This window comes from Nymphalis io, chromosome 9, assembly GCF_905147045.1.
Source record: "Nymphalis io chromosome 9, ilAglIoxx1.1, whole genome shotgun sequence".
NCBI lineage: Eukaryota > Metazoa > Arthropoda > Insecta > Lepidoptera > Nymphalidae > Nymphalis > Nymphalis io.
Window position 1 is genome coordinate 11,373,741 of NC_065896.1, and position 17,049 is coordinate 11,390,789.

General features: G+C 37.0%; 1 protein-coding gene across 1 annotated transcript in view; it reads right to left on the reverse strand.

The window, feature by feature from the left end:
- Positions 1-17,049, reverse strand: part of LOC126770509 (uncharacterized) — a 40,866-nt gene that overhangs the window by 9,404 nt on the left and 14,413 nt on the right. Inside the window, exon 2 of the mRNA XM_050489925.1 lies at positions 656-2,323. Coding sequence (XP_050345882.1) covers positions 656-2,221 — 1,566 coding nt within the window. The 5' untranslated portion in view covers positions 2,222-2,323. The remainder of the gene's footprint in view (positions 1-655; positions 2,324-17,049) is intronic.

Below are 17,049 nucleotides of genomic sequence, written 5' to 3' on the forward strand. Positions count from 1 at the left end.
TTTTAACACCTCATGTTATTGAGCATTTTTTTATGAAATAGGTAGGCGGACTGGCAACTGGGCCACCTGTTGGTAAGTGGTCACCACCGCCATTGACATTGGCGATGTAAGAAACATCAATCATTCATTAGATCGCCAATGCGCCACTAAACTAGGATGTCATGTCCCTTGTGCCTGTAGTTACACTTGCTCACTTACCCTTCAAATCGGAACACAACAATACTGAATATTGCTGTCTGGCGGTAGAATATCCGATGAGTGGGTGGTAATTTTTTTTTATAGAATAGGAAGGCGGACGAGCGTATGGGCCACCTGATGGTAAGTGGTCACCAACGCCCAAAGACAATGGCGTTGTAAGAAATGTTATCCATCGCTTACATCACCAATGCGCCATCAACCTTGGGAACTAAGATGTTATGTCCCTTGTGCCTGTAATATCACTGGCTCACTCACCCTTCAAACCGAAACACAACACACTTTTTATTTCGGCCCAGATCAACAGTTTTATTTCAATCATACATTTTATTTATTAAGAAAAAGAAGATTAACAATTAATCAAAAAAAAAACAAATAATTAATAAAAATATTAATTGTCTATTGGTACTGTATTTTATAGTGTTTAAAATCTGTAATTTAATGTTTCTAATCTTCTTACCTTTCCTTTGGCAATAGTCGTCATAGAGTTTCTGAATATATTAGGACAGGAAGAGGCACGTAATCTATATCGATTAATATTAAGCATAGCGCCTCTATATGTTAATGAATGTCTATGTATCCTTAGATCTTTAAGAAAAGCGGGTGGCTTCTTCGTCGACCCAGACCCCTGTCTTTTTAACCACAGGGACATAGCTGCCTTTTCGTTTATAGGTGCTCTTGTTGTACTTGATCCCTGAGCACTCGGTAAAGATGACGGTGATAGAGTTCCAGGAGTATTGATTCCTGGTGACATCAACGCTTTAGGTGGTGATTGTTCGTGTAGCCGTCCACTATCACTAAAACTTCTCGACGGTAGCATCACACCTGGATAATTTTGTGCTAAGAGAGCATAAGCACGACCTCTGTTTGACATTAATTCAAATACTTCTAACGAAACTCCCTCTCCTCCGGTCATGAATGTCGGCAGGTCTACTAAAGAACTGAATTGCGGAACAACTGACGAAGTAACTGCCTCTATATCTTCTAAATCGTTCACTTTCATCGAACCGGCTGCACTGCTTTTCGTATCTGAAACGCTATCTACAGATGCAGCTACAGAGCCGAAACGTTTGTTCCGTTTTCTCTCTCTTCTTCTTTTTCTCTCTTTTGCTCTTTCTTCGTTCATCGTAGCCGTCCATGGCAAATCGCGGAATAACAGACCACATACGGCCATATTTAAGAAAAATCCCGCTAGTATTAACGTAGTTCCACGCCACCCATATTCATCTAATAAGATGTATGTCAACGGTGCAAATATAAAGGTGCCAATTCCACTTCCACACACAGAGATCCCGGTTGCGAGTGACCGTTTCTTTTCAAAATAATAAGCGACAATAACTACGGCCGCCACGTAACATAAACTCAGTCCAAAACCAGCCATGATACCGAATGTAAGAAAGAGTGTCTCCATATTATCTACGAAAGCCGAAATGACGAAACCTAGAAACGCTAGAATTGAACCAAATATGGTCATTCGACGGCAACCATATCTATCTGTTAGAAAACTTGCGATAGGTCCCGAGAGCAGCGGCATCGCCATAAAAATACCAGCGATCCATGCGGTTTTTCCCTTGCCTTCACCGAAGTACTCCAAAAAATGTGGGAAAAACACGCCAAAGCTAAACGTGATGCCATCGGCGATGAGGTTAACCATGAACGAGGCAAAGACAACGACCCAACCCCAGCCACCGTCAGGGGGCCTAGCTTCAGTGATCGAAACGTCCTCATCATCGGAGCTGGAACTGGAACTGGAGCCGCTGACGGACACCGGCACGGGCGGTGATTGCGCGTCAAACTGCACGTGCAGCGGACGACCGGCTCTACGCGGCACATCACTGACACTAAGCGGATCACGGAGCAAGGGCTCGCTCTCGGGGATAGAGGGGAGCGCGCGCGGCGCGGGCCGCGGAGTCTCTGGTTCGTTTAAGGTCTCCGCGGGAGGGGAGTCAAAGGTTCCGCGGGATCCTCCTTGGAGCGGCCGAGGGTGCGCGCGATCCGACGGCGGCGAGACGCGTACGCGGTCCATCCCGGCAACGCACGGCGAAACTTCGCGCGCAACTTGTGCAGCGCGGGGTCACCAGTCCGCCGGGCTTCCATGCGTACACCACACCGCCGTCGTGACCTCATGCTGGAAATTAAAAAGAAAAAGCTTAGTTAAACACACTTTTAACCACAGGAATAGGTAGCGGTGTATCGAATACTACTAGAAGTGTGATTAAAGTTGAATAGAGGATTTTACGCATATGTAAACCTGCAAATGGTTATCGTTTAATCTGATGGATTATTCACTTTGTTCAAAAAGTAGTAAATCTTGAAATGTTATTTTAATGAAAAAGAGGGTTCATTTTAGTTGACAACCATTTCAGTGCCACTCCATTTAACCACAAAGAGGTCAAAGGATGTGTGTTAACTATCTTAACCGCTTCGATTGGCAGACAAAGCTAGACGTCGTGTCGGATTCAATCTTTTGCTAACTGTAAGCCACATGAATAGATACAACAAGGTCTTTGTACCTTAATCACGAATTCTATTATTGTATCTGTGTCATTCATATTAAAGAGCTAATACACCTTAATTATTAATTTATTCGCTTTTAACTATAATTTTACTTCCGTTTTTAAAAACCTTACATAAAATAAAATTTTAAATTTTTATTTTTGTAGACATTATCGATATTAATATCGATTTTATCTATCTACCACCGATGTCAAATATATGTATTCGTGCGTATCTAGAGGAAACCACAAGACGATATCTAATAAAACATCATGAGGTTAGCTTGTACATATTGGGTCATCGCAAGCAGAACACTATTATGTAAGTAAATGAAATCCCAGGGGGTGGTAAGTAACGAAGACGGTCACGAAGCACAATTTTCTTAGCAATCTTATGAATGCGGTAGGTATTACGTGCGATTAGATGTTCTTTACTTAATCATGCTAATACGATGAGATACGACTGGGCGAGTTCTAATAAAATTTGGGATAGAAGACGATTTTGCTTAATAGGACATAAGATAAGCTTTTTTTTCATTATTTATAAGAAGTACTAATTGAGAAATCTTAAAACGTTTACCACCAACGTCAGTTGTGTAATATGTTTTAATGGTTTATATATATTATTTATCATTTTCAGTGCAATTTTTGACATTTCTTTTTTTTTTAATGGTTTTATTTTTCCATTTTTAGTTCATGTATTGTGATATGTAAGGTTATTTGAAAATGTAATTAACAGTGAAACATGGTGGTGGTATATATATATATATATCAGTCAAATCAGTTTAGATGCATTTTGCGTTTGTATAAATAAATAAACAAATACTTTTTACATTTATTTATTTTTATAGGAAGTTAATGTTATACAATATATTAAAAATATCTTCATAACCTCGTGTAGTTGTGAATAAAACCACCGAAATGGTGTGGTTTATACACCCTTATTACATAATTTCGCCAAATATAATATTATTATTTTTTATTTATCTTTTCTAATAATATCACTCGATACATAACATATTTGAAAATGTTTTGACGTATCTTTATATTCTATCTCAATTCCGAAAGAAAAATAAAAAGGTAAACAAGTAATTAATAAAAAGTTAGGTGACTATTCTCGGTTTAATTACCACCGAGAGTCGTGTTCCGCCACTTGTAAACTTGAGCAATTTATGTCAACAAAGATCAAAAGTCAAGGTTACGAAAAAACCATTCGCAAAAAAAAGAACCGCTATTTCCTCTTAAATTATATACAACACCAGAATCTTGTAACAATATAGAACTCTTATTAAAATGACTTTATCTATTAAATATATGTTTAACTTCATTTTGTAGATAGATAACAACTTATCAACTACGCCCAGAGCTGAATCAAGTCGAAAAAGAATGAATCCCGCAGGCAATAAGTCTCGGTGTCTGTGTAATATTCAATACAAAAAACATATTTTATATCACAGCACTAATAAAGTAAGTAATGTAAAATGTTATTTTTATATAAAATTAATTGAAACCTTTGTAAGTCAAAAGTAATTAAAAGTTTAAAACTACTGTGATTTATTTTTCTGCCCTCTAGGCAGCGCGGGAACTACTTTGATAAATTCACTTAGTAGAACGTAACTCGGAACATAAACATTTTTTTTTTTTAATTTAAATTAATATATAATTGTTGCACATTATTTTAAATATGTTTGTCTCCTGTTTCAATACCTACATAGATACTATACAGTACCATAAACAATCAGATATTGTATCTGCATTAACATTTAGTATGTATATTTATATATTGAACATAAGCCGCCCATGTCACTTTATATATTAAATCTTGTGTACACATATTACAGTAATAGATTATTGACCTCCAGACCAAGGGCGCCAGTGAAAATGACGCAGAGGCCAAAATACGTATAAGAAGTTTAAATAAGTTGTTTCCGCAATAACAGTGTCAGAAAAGTTTAATTAATAATAACCACTTGTTGTTTAGAAACGTTCATATTAAGTCACAACAGACAAGTAAACACAAAACTATTGAACATAGACAAGTTCCACGTCGATTGACGAATTCGTTTGTCGAAAAAGTCTATACAAAATGACAAATGTCTTTTGTATAGACTTTTTCATACGTCATGTAATCAAAAATTTACGAAAATGCTTCAACGTTAAACCTAAAGAGACTTTGACATCGCAAAATGTTTGTGAACAGATCTGACATTCACAATTCCTATTAAATGGCCTTGAAATGAACCCGGGCAAGCACCACGGAATTTTCATGTGCATTAAGCATTTGTGATTATAATTCATCTCGTGCTTTACGGTGAAGGAAAACATCGTGAGGAAACCGTTATGTGTCTAATTTCATTGAAATTCTGCCACATGTGTATTGTACCAACCCGCACTGGAGCAGCGTGGTGGAATAAGCTCCAAACCTTCTCCTCAAAAAAGGGAGAGGAGGCCTTTAGCCCAGCAGTGGGACATTCACAGGCTGTTACGGTTACGGCCTTGAAATGTAATTTATTTTCGTTTATTATATGGTGAGCTTTTAATAATCCGACCATTACTGCTCATCGATTTATTAAATGATCTGTTGTTGGATTTACTTATTATAGTTAATACTTACAATTAATACAGATTGTTTATCCTACAAAATTTTATATTTATATTTTGACATTTATAAACAGTGACATTCCGGACTGAACACGAAATTGTGTATTTTGAAAAAGGGTTTATTTGAATTTTAAAATAAATACTAAAAATATTTCATACAAAACAAAGACCGGGCAAAGATCATTCTTAATAAAAATGAAGCAATTGCCACGTGGTTTATTAAATTTATATCGTGCCTTTATAAATATAGTATTAATAAGGCCTTGTCTATACCTAAAATATTCTTGAAAAGGTTACTCGTGAAGATCATTATAAACACTGTGACGATACTTATCACGAGGAACCAGCTCGGTTGATATCAACAAAACTGAACATAGTAATAGCATATGAGCAAGAATTTTAATGTATAGAATATTCCCAGTAGGGCTATTTTGTAAGAACAAACTCGAAACACCGCTGAACTTGATCTTTAAATATCAAACAATCATAAGCAAATTTACTAACATGTAATAGAAAGACGAACCAAAACATGACATGAGACATTATAATAAAGCCAGTAATTATGCTTAATCCATATTTTTATAACAACAAAACAGCAGTGCGTATTGTATTACATTATAGTACTCATAAATATATTATGTAGATTGGTTAAGAAATATGGATTAACTTTTTGGCAATCTTAAACGCACAAATTGCGTAATTTGCATAATTTCAGTCGAATTTGCCAAAAAATCTCGACAGAACGAGCAATTTCTATATTAACGACAAACATGTGAAGATGACGGTAATGACGTCTGTGTACTGGCGGACATCCAGTTTTCACGTCTACTGTCAATGATTTATAATGTTTGTGTACAATATTAAATTGCAGTAGACATAATGGCGGCCAAATATATGCCAGTCAGATATAGTGAATTTTAAATATAACATGATAAATGTATTCATTTTGGGTAATTTTATTGCCAATAGTTTTCATAGATTTGTAATGTATAAAATGGGATGAAATATTCTTCGACTTTTGCATTAAGTTGCAGCCTGTAAAAGTTCCACGGCTGATAAAGCCTCCTCTCTTCTTGAGGCGCGAGTTTGGAGCTTATCCATACCCGCGCCTCATAAGCTCCGAATCACGAGGTTATACACACGCAATACACATAAATAAATATATATAAATATTTTGTTCCAACACATGAAAGTTTCCTCACGATGTTTTCATTCACAATCAAGCCCAAGATGAATGATAAACAGTTCAGATGATTGGCCCGTATTTGAAAATTATTCTTCGGTTATGATATACGCTCGATTAAAATTTATTCCAAGCCCTGGGCTATCTTAGCTATCACCTTTGCAATCCTGAGCAATCAGAAATAGATCACAGTTTTTCTTACGTGTTAAGCAGGAATTTAAATTCGAAATCTCATCTTTATTCATCGTTATAAATACACATTCGTAAAAAAATATTTAAAAATATCTCGCGACGCCTATTATGAGAACGACTAAATTTTATCTTATCGTTGCCATTACACAAAATTGTCGATACAACTTATGAATTAGAAGCACGGAATAAAACTGGTACGCATATAATGACAAAAAATTATACCATAAAGCTGAAAATCAATACAAACAGAAAAACTTTTTTCACGTTCCATTTTTGACTCACATGATCAGATCCATCGGCAAAATTTGGAATAAATCTTCTAGTTAATTATATAATATAGATATATATACAGAACATCAACACCTAAATCTTTTTTTTTTGTAAATCGTTCCTGTATTTTGCATGAGAATCCCACATTCCCCTAGTCCCCCCCCCCCCCATGGGAGTTTCCTTTCTGAAGTTTTCCGCTGCGTAAAAAAAATGGCCACCATGACCAAAATCTAATTTAGAATAAATATGCTTAGATTCAGTAAAGTGTAAGCAGTAACGCCGCAGTAACTACCGAAAAAACTAGGCGCAAAACAAAGATATTGAGAATTAAATATTAAGTTAAAAAAAAGGTTTTTGAAAAAGATTTCAGAAGAATACTTCAAAATATTTATATATATTTTTAAAGGCAATTTTTTCTAGCAAATTCAAGTGACGATATTTAAGAATATTTCTATTACGTAGTAATTACATAGGATTAGTTTAAAAAATATAGTTATTGTAGTCAATTATAATTCTATAAATTATACACTTGAAACGTGACACTAGATTAGGTATATGACAATGAACAGTTTTAACTTGACGATAAATTAGATATACTCGAGCAATCGGACGTAATGAGCCATCCGTCATAACGGGACATAGCTAAATTACGACGTTTGCTAGCCCATCCATCAATTTGACCGATTATTTGAACCTTTAATAGTGTCAAATGTGAAATATTCTGTCGCAATGTATTGCTAGACTGCTTATGTTTTTTTCAGTTTAAAGATCTTTATTTACTCAAAGAACATACAGTTAACTTAAAGAGCAATTTAAAAAATTTCGCATAGTAAAAAGGGTAGACAATTTAATCGTATCGTATTAATCTTATTGACAGATGTAATGTTATGACAAAATACAGTACAAATCAATGACCAAAAAAAGAATTGTGTGTGTGTATGTGTGTTTTTTGGCAAGCTACACGGATTTTACATAATGAATACAATATTATAAATTAAAACCCCTAGTGTTTCTGTCTGTCTATGTGAACGCGTCAAACTCAACAACAAAAAGTATCGAACGTATTTAATACTGGTTTCACCATTGTACGTAGTAATTCAAGAGAATGGTTTAAATATGGTTCGTATAACTGATTAAGACACTAACATTTAATATTATTTGTATATCGAATAATGGTCGACATGTCGGTAAAGTGATTCGATGCAATAAATAATAATAAAATAAAAAATCGCATTCTAGATAAATATTAATTGCGTGTGAATTAGAACAATATATTTCAATTAAATATTTATAAGTATTAACTAGAGTGTTTTATATATATCACATTATCACGAGTAATATGTATTATATGTATATTATTACAACATAGTGCATTTACACTATTTTTCTAGCACTAGGTTTCATTGTATGTGAATATTACAAATATGTCACAATTTTTTGTTATTTCTGCATGGACTAGCTGACACTATTTGTAACAATAGGTAAGATAAGGCACGTTCAGTTCATGTAATAACAAAAGTCTACACTAAAACTAAAAAATATTAATAAGATAAAATAGTTTTATATTAAAATTGAGATAACGTATTCTTCTAGTTATAAAGTTCGAGCGGGCAGTATCTGTCATCATGACTAACTGGCGCTAGGCGCGTGTCGGATATATTGTCTCTATTGCCATTTATCCATTTATGCTATAACAACACCTCGTTACACCGTGTTAACTTGTTGATTTGAGAGACGAGGCCTCAACAACAGGAAGACATCTACGTATTTGTTATTGAATTGCACCAATCACATGCAGTAACCGGAATTAATTTCCTGGTAAGTATTTGAAGAAATACTTTTTCGTGATGTTGATGTATATCAGTAAACTTTGTATCTTTGAAAGATATTCGTTTAATTTGAGATAGATAGGTTTGTGTCACCTGATGTTTAGATCATTTTCGCCCAGAAACTGAGACTGCATGATGTACAAACCACACCTTACACCGTTAATACGCCTCGATCTATTGTATCTAATATGTTAATCTCTTGGTATTACATTGACTTGCTAAGTTCTAGTATAATTACATAATTGCACATTCCCAGCTATCAGGCTATCCGTTAAATACTTTGAAGTAAATGCAGAAAGTTCCAATAAATCAAACCACAATTGCCGCCAAATATCACCACCACTAGTGCCAAATTCTATTAAACTTGAAGCAGCACATTTTCTCAAATATATTTCCTATGAAAAAAAACATAAAAGAGGCGGCGAAACGTCAGCCTTATAACTTAACAAGATGAAATGAACCGTATTACAAGGAGTTTAAGCTTTAACAAGTGATACGGTTTAGAAATATTGAGGATTAAACTTTACGGATATAGTAATAAGGTTTACGTTCCGGTAAAGGTGTTCCAACACATTTGGCAAACTGCCATCAACTGCGGAACTGTGACGCAGCAGGGTTACGTAGCCTGTTTTTGGGGAATTTCGGAATTGTTACATTGTCAACAATCGTAATATCGTGTTAACAAACAGCCGATTGTATTGCAAGGTAAAGGAAATGGATATTCTTTGAAAGCTTGTAAGAATGTTCCTACAAAAACATAAGGATATTCATTAACTCCATTAAGAATAACGGAGTACATTCTATGTAACAAAACAATTTAACCGTCAGAAATGGCTAATATATCTTAAACAGACTTTTAAAATATATATTAAAGCAAATAATTTAAATTATTAAATATTTTAACCAAGCCCAGAAAATGTGATGATTTAGAAACTTCTTAGTACCTTTAAAATGTTATGGACATAAATCTAAGTTCTGCATTAGATCTTTGTTTTATATTATTTTTTTATTTCATGCATATATCAAACCTACTTACATACTTCGATTTATCGAACGGAAAATTTATATTGAATTTCCGCGTAAAAAAACCAAGTCTGTTCCTTGTTCATTATCACTAAATAATTTAATAATATCTATAAGAATCATAAATTAGAAAGAAGAACGTCAAATAGAAACGCATCCTAACAACACAAAGTTCACAAACACACGTGTATAAACACGTGAACTGTAAACAAAACCAAGAATTACTACTTCATAGTGATATTTAACAAGCAAACAGTAAATAATTCTCTAAAGCGAGTCAAATAAAGGCGATAACAGTAATAAGTTATCTATAATACATTGACACTTTATCATCGTGTTGAAATAAGTCACTAATCTCCAAAACGTTTACACTACCGTATCTTTTTACGTTCAAAAAGTATCGTTTTGTTCCAGAATTCCCGTAAAAAGGTTTGTATACAATGTTACAATGAAGGTTACCGGATTTTCTGTTCTCTAAAATTGTTTTTGTTAAACTCTTTCGACATTATTTATAAACGATGGTTAGCAGGTGATTAGTTGGTCGTATAACATTAAACGTTAAGCGTTGCTGAGCGGGTATTTAGTTAAGCACTAATTTCTCTCTTTCTGTCACGAGTGATTTAACATCCGAACGAAGAAGACGCAGCATTATTTGAATACAATAAACAACCGTACCCTAAACAACCGTATGATGAATCCACATTAGTAGAATGTTCAAGGCATCAACCAAATGGACAAAATTTCAAAGTCGAACTTCTGTAACGTTTCTAGATACATACGTAAACATCGAGTGAAACGTTTCATCTGTAAAGTGTACTTAGATGCACGCACTTTAAATATATACTTTAATAATCGATCTGTATATTAATGTTTGTGATACTGCACGACTTATCCAAAACAACAAACTTCAAAAGACAATTAAACTCCAAATTATATATACTCTATTTGAACAATTGTTAAAAGTTATATCACACGACGATACTGTCTCAACAATACTTAAGTGAATTTAAAACAAAAAAATGTCATTCCGATTTAACGCAATATATTATAAAAGTATTTTAACAGCCTCTAAGTAGCCCACGGCTGAGCAAGGTCGGGAGCTGATTACGCCACGTTACTCTAGAGTGGAATACGCATGTGGCAGAATTTCATTCGAAAAATGCACATGTTATTCTTCAACGCTAAGCACGAGATCAATTATAAACATAATAAAATAACTTGAAAAATCACCGCTGGTACTTGCGATCTTCCTTTAAAACCCACCCCTATTCTATCACTGGGCCATCTCGGCTCCTATATATGCCATATATGCTCCATTAATTTCATAATTATCTCGATCAAATCAAGTGCAAGTAGTCACAATCTAAAACAATTAAGTAAGGTTGTAAACAAAAACAAAATCACCTTTATTTGTAGCATCATGTTGGCACAGTTACTGATGATCGCCAGCTTGCCAAAACACAGTATGTTCAGTGAATACCACCGCATTCCCAAAACTAATAATAGTCACTATCTAAAGAAACACCTTATATACGTTGCTATAAACAACACTTAAAAATGCTTATTTGAAACGTGTCTGTACGTCATACTAAACTAAATACAGCTGGTTAGAGATGACCAAAATGTAATCGATTTCGCGTTACAACTGATATTGTGAAGTACACGGTCGTGGACGCACTGAGTAGTGACCGGCGCGCGCGGTCCCGTCGCCTCATTATTTAATAGTCAGATAAAAGATTATCTATTGAGTCGTCCTCGGTCAATACGACACTAAATTACGTATTTATGATCGAATGGCGAACTGGTGACATGACAGCATTAGCGAATACATTCATGACGCTATTGATGAACGGAATTTTTGTCAAACCTTTTTAATTTAATAACCTTTTTAGTAAAGCGTCATTAAATCATAACATTACTTGTAATTGGATATTTTAATTTAACCTAACGTCATGTATAATGCGTTCATAATGAATATAGACATAATTAAGTTTTATGAAAAGTTCTTTGAACATTTAAACCAGATCCTGATTAACGAACAAAGTTGAAGAAGTCGGCTGATTATAATGAAACTAACTCGTGCGAATGTTCTAGAAATAGTTATATATGATAATATTAATTCGATTTGATTAATCGTTTATATAATTGTCTTTAAATAAAGATATCGAATGGACGACGTTACACGACAGAGGTCCGTAACCGGCACACATTCTTATGATAAATGTCACTAACGAAGATAAAATATAATCACACTTTGTTAATAAAATCAATTAATTAAGGAAGTTGTATCCAGAGCAAAAATATATACATCGCAAAAATTTAGCAAAACATTTGTACATGTTTTTTTTAGTACATAAATATCAACATTATCTATTTATCCACTACCTTTCATTTACATCAGTTAAATAAATAAAAAACTACTTGACTCATTTATAATGATGAATGTAATAGTCTCTTTTGTCTAAAGTTTACGGTCCGTTGAATAGTCCGCTAGAAAGGTTACAACAGATTCTATCTTTTATCATAACAAAAGACCTTGCGGACTTATATTCAGATTTTAATATCTGAATTTGTTTCCAAAAGTATTGTTATAATGTGGCTTTGGTTGTTATTAAGAATTCTCAGATTAGAACATTTCGTAAATGCACGTAACTATACTAAAGTTAATATTATAAAATGCTTTTAGTTAAGTATTTATTTATGTACTAATTGCATTCATATATAAGCACAGATCGATTGCATTTTATTGTAATTACAATTACCAAATGAACAAAAATCGTTTAAGAACATTAGTGTGACTAATGACTATACCTTGTTAATGAAACGATCGCCTCCAAGCCCTTTTAAATAAAAATATTAGCCATATTGGTTTATAACTATGATGGTTTTAGACAACAATAAATCCTGCAGACTTTCTAACGCTGGTTTTACTATCTTGAGGTTCGGAAAATTTCTGACAATCTTTAGGCAAAGTTCCTATATTATTGTATTAATTTATGAATTTGTCATAACAGTTAGACGTCGAATTGATTTTGTTGGAATGTTTAAAAACATTCATACATTGGTATTATTAAGTTTAAAATACTTATCACAAATTATCATTAGTCAATTATCAAGCGAACATTTAACGTCAGCGGTTAAATAGACTTAAAGGCAAAGGTTATCACATCATATCCCTGATTTCGGACCGAGCGAATGACTTTTGATTAATTAACCTACTTCGAAAAAAGGTTTTCATGTTTGACGAATATGTATAATTATGTAGGAGTTTCGACGATTGAGAAACAGTAAGCCGATTTGAATGATCAAAACTATTGAGGTCGATCCTCTCAAACGTTCCTATACATATTTTGTTTTAATTTTTCAATAACGTCACAAGCTGACGACGGACTACGAAATATAACATATGTATATTTTTAATTGAAATCGGTTCAGTGATTTCTTAATTATATAGCTATTTCGTAATTATGGGACTCACATTAACGCTGAAAAACGATAATTTTAATTTTAAATGAATAATAAATTAATCTACAACAGCAATTTTAATAGTTTTTTAATGGTTTTCATTTGTATATCAAAACTAAAATTGCTAGAATCCTTTAGGTATTTTTTTTATAATTATAATTTTTTCTTCAAATAAAATTTACCGTAAATACTTTATTAGTTTTCGCCCACGGCTACTCCCCCTTTTTTTTTTTTTTTTTTTCTCGCTGGAAAAACACATTTATGTGTTTCCCCCACATAAGGTGGGGGGGTATGTGGGACTCGCCGGCGCTGAAGGCGCCGGAATACCCACTAAAAACCAGCGGTACCCACTCCATCTTGTCGGGGGACGTCACGGGATCGCTTGCGCATACTACCGTGCCGTCCCGACGGTTGGCCCGCTTCTGCGGGCCTCCAAATCCTAGGGGGTACTCGGGGTACAGAGACCCTCTGGCCCCGGCGACACTCACGGCGGGAGGAGAAGATGCGCATAGCGCTGGCGTCTTCTCCCCGGTCTTCTTCGACGAAGCGGGTCAGCGGAGGCACTCTCCTCGCGCTCCCGCTCTGCGGCCTCCTTCTGCGACATGACATTTTCGCAGAAGGAGACCATCTCCATCCAGCACCTTTCGCTACCAAGCATGGCATTTATCACGCTCGGCAGCGAAAGGTCTCCGCCGATTAAAGTCGCCAGGGAAAGGCGCTGAGGCCCCCAAGCGGCACACTCCATCAGAGTGTGGCATGCCGTGTCCGTAGGCGCACCACACTCGTGGCAGGAGGGCGTTACCTCCCGCCTGACTATTCCGTGCAGGTACTTACCGAAGCACCCATGTCCAGTAAGCACCTGAGTCAGTCTGAAGGTCAGTGTGCCGCCTTTTCTCGTTACCCAGCGACTCAAGTGGGGACGGATCGCCTCCACTGTCGCCAGGCCTGCTGATGGGGACCTCAGATCCTCCTCCCACCTGCGAATCAGGGCTTGCTGGGCGAGAGTCCTGATTCGCAGCACCTCCTCCAACCCTGGACGGTCGCCACGCGACCTCACTTCCGCCCGGAACCGGTACACTTCCGCGAGCACCTCCGCCTGGAGCTCCCAAGGCGGATCGCCCGCGAGAAGTGTTGCCGCCGTCCACGACACCGTACGATATCCGCGTATCACCCTCACCGCTATGATTCAAAATGCTGCCCGAAGCTCCATCTTCCGTCCAGGGTCAGGCCCAGATACTTCATGTGGGCCTGCACCTTAATCACCGTCCCCTGGACGGTGATAAACGCCCCTCGAGGGGGGCCTCGACTGGACCGTGGAATAAGAGGGCCTCCGTTTTTGAGATGGAGACCCTCAAGCCCAACATTCCTATGCGGTCCACTGTGAGCGACGTACCGACTTCGGCCAGGCGAGCCGCCTCCTGATAATTCCGCCCTGTCGCCGTGATGAGAGTGTCGTCCGCATAGCACAACACCCCCATTCTGGGAAGGATGGATGTCCGCAGGAGCCAGTCGAAGCCAACGTTCCACAGAATTGGGCCGAGAACTGACCCCTGCGGAACGCCACAGCCTACCCGACGCCGGACAAGACGCCCATCGCCCCCCTCCCAGAGGACTACCCGGTCCTGGAGGTATGCCCCCAACAGCCTCCTGAGATAGGAAGGCACCCCGTGGTATCGGAGTGCCTCCCCAATAGTCTCGAAAGGAAGACTATTGAAGGCGTTCGCAACATCTATCGATACCGCCAGAACTACGTCCCCTCGGGCCACCGCATCCGTGGTCCGGGTTTTCAGGGCGTCCAGGGCGTCGATAGTTGATCGACCCGCCCTGAACCCGTACTGAGCCTCTGACAGACCCGGCCCCACCTCGTCGAGGTGCTGAATAAGACGGGCAGCGAGAATTTTTTCGAAGAATTTGCCCGTCTCGTTCAGCAGCACAATCGGCCTGTATGCCGAGGAAGAATCTGGCGGTCGACCTTGCTTTGGCAACAAGACCAACTTTCCCTCTTTCCAAGGCTTCGGAAACTGCCCGCTGCACAGACATTGGTCGAACAGCTCCCGAAGCCTTACGCCTAGGTATTCCAGAGCGTCACATAGAACACGCCCTGGAATCCCGTCTGGGCCCGGCGCAGTGTTTTTGGCCCTCAAGCGGTCGAAGGCCACCTCCATCTCCCGCTCCGTGATCAGTGGTGGAGCCACTGTGTCGTCAATCATAGAGCGAGGGACCATCTGTGGAGGGACATGCTCACCTGGATGGGGGAAAAGTTCCCCGACCAGGCGCAGGAGGAGATCCGATGACATTGTCTCTGTCACGGGGGCACCCTGCGTGCGGAATTTTCCACGCACACCACGGAACGGACGCCCCCAGGGGTCCCGGTTCAGGCCCGCCAGTAGTTCTTCCACGGCTACTCCCCCGTGTAAGGAGGGAATGATATGTTTGGTGCCCTATGTCGTTTTCTATACCCCTGACAACGTGTACTTGTAAGCCGAGATGGCCCAGTGGTAGTGGTGGCGTTTGAATCTTAACCGATGATCGTGGGTTCAAGCCCGGGCAGGCACCACTGTATTTTCATGTACTTACTTTGTGATTAAACATCTCGTGCTTGACGGCGAAGGAAAACATCGTAAGGAAACCTGCATATGTCTAATTTCACTGAAATTCTGCCACATGTGTATTCCACCAACTCGAATTGGAGCAGCGTGGTGAAATAAGCTCCAAATAACTTTCTCAAAAAAGGGAGAGGAGGCCTTAGCCTAGCAGTGGGACATTCACAGGCTGTTACTGTACAACGTGTACGCAAAATTTCGAAAAGTTTAAAAGACGTGATACCTACGTCAAGATCGGATTTCTTGTTTGGTTGAAACTGACGTGTATAATATCTATTTCTTATATACCTAATTATATATATGAATGATATTCTTATATCAATAAGAATACAGGCGAATCATTATGATTATTGTATTTATGATATGCGCAGCTGTAAATTAGAAATAGCAAAGCCGTTTAAGGCGTGAATATGTGTGAAGATTGAGTTGCATTACAAACCTTTTTCTACTGTCTAGTAAACAAAGTTTGTTAGTGTGGATATAATGCACCTATTTACTGAACAATATTCTGTCGTTTTTTAGATAATCCTGTTTTATCTATCATTAAAGCAAGACAGACAAAACAAATGAATTGTCTGTTCTCTTCATCTTGAAATCTTTCTCGATTGCAAATAATTCTTCAATTACTTGACTATCAATAATAAAAGATTTTTTCACATAAATGGCTATTAACGATATTGAAAACTCGAGTTCATACTGAAACGCTGAACGTAATTTTGGTTGAAATTCGCACTTGACGATAACAGGCGACGTGACTACAATAAATTTGAATCATTTTCACAAACATTTTTGGTTTAACGCTAATCTCTAACTTTATAGAAATTGACTTGTCACTCAAATACGATGAACTCACTGAATAACAAACAATGTACACAGTATTTATATATTTATACATGATAGTGATGTAGTTCAAGATAATACCAAAATTAAATTCGAAGATAAAAAATAAAGTTTTAAATTGTAATCTTGTGAACTTGATTATTTTTATTATATCAAAATAATGCTTCTATCCTCTTTTACTACGCAATATATTTTTAGGTATGATTTGTGAAATGTATTGAATTTTTGGAATTCAGCATTGTGATTGCATACATGATGATGACACTTTTTGTCGAGTATCCTGTTCCTTGGTATATAAAATTCATACATAAATATATACCTCTGTTTTATTGGAATAATTGGAATATAACCAA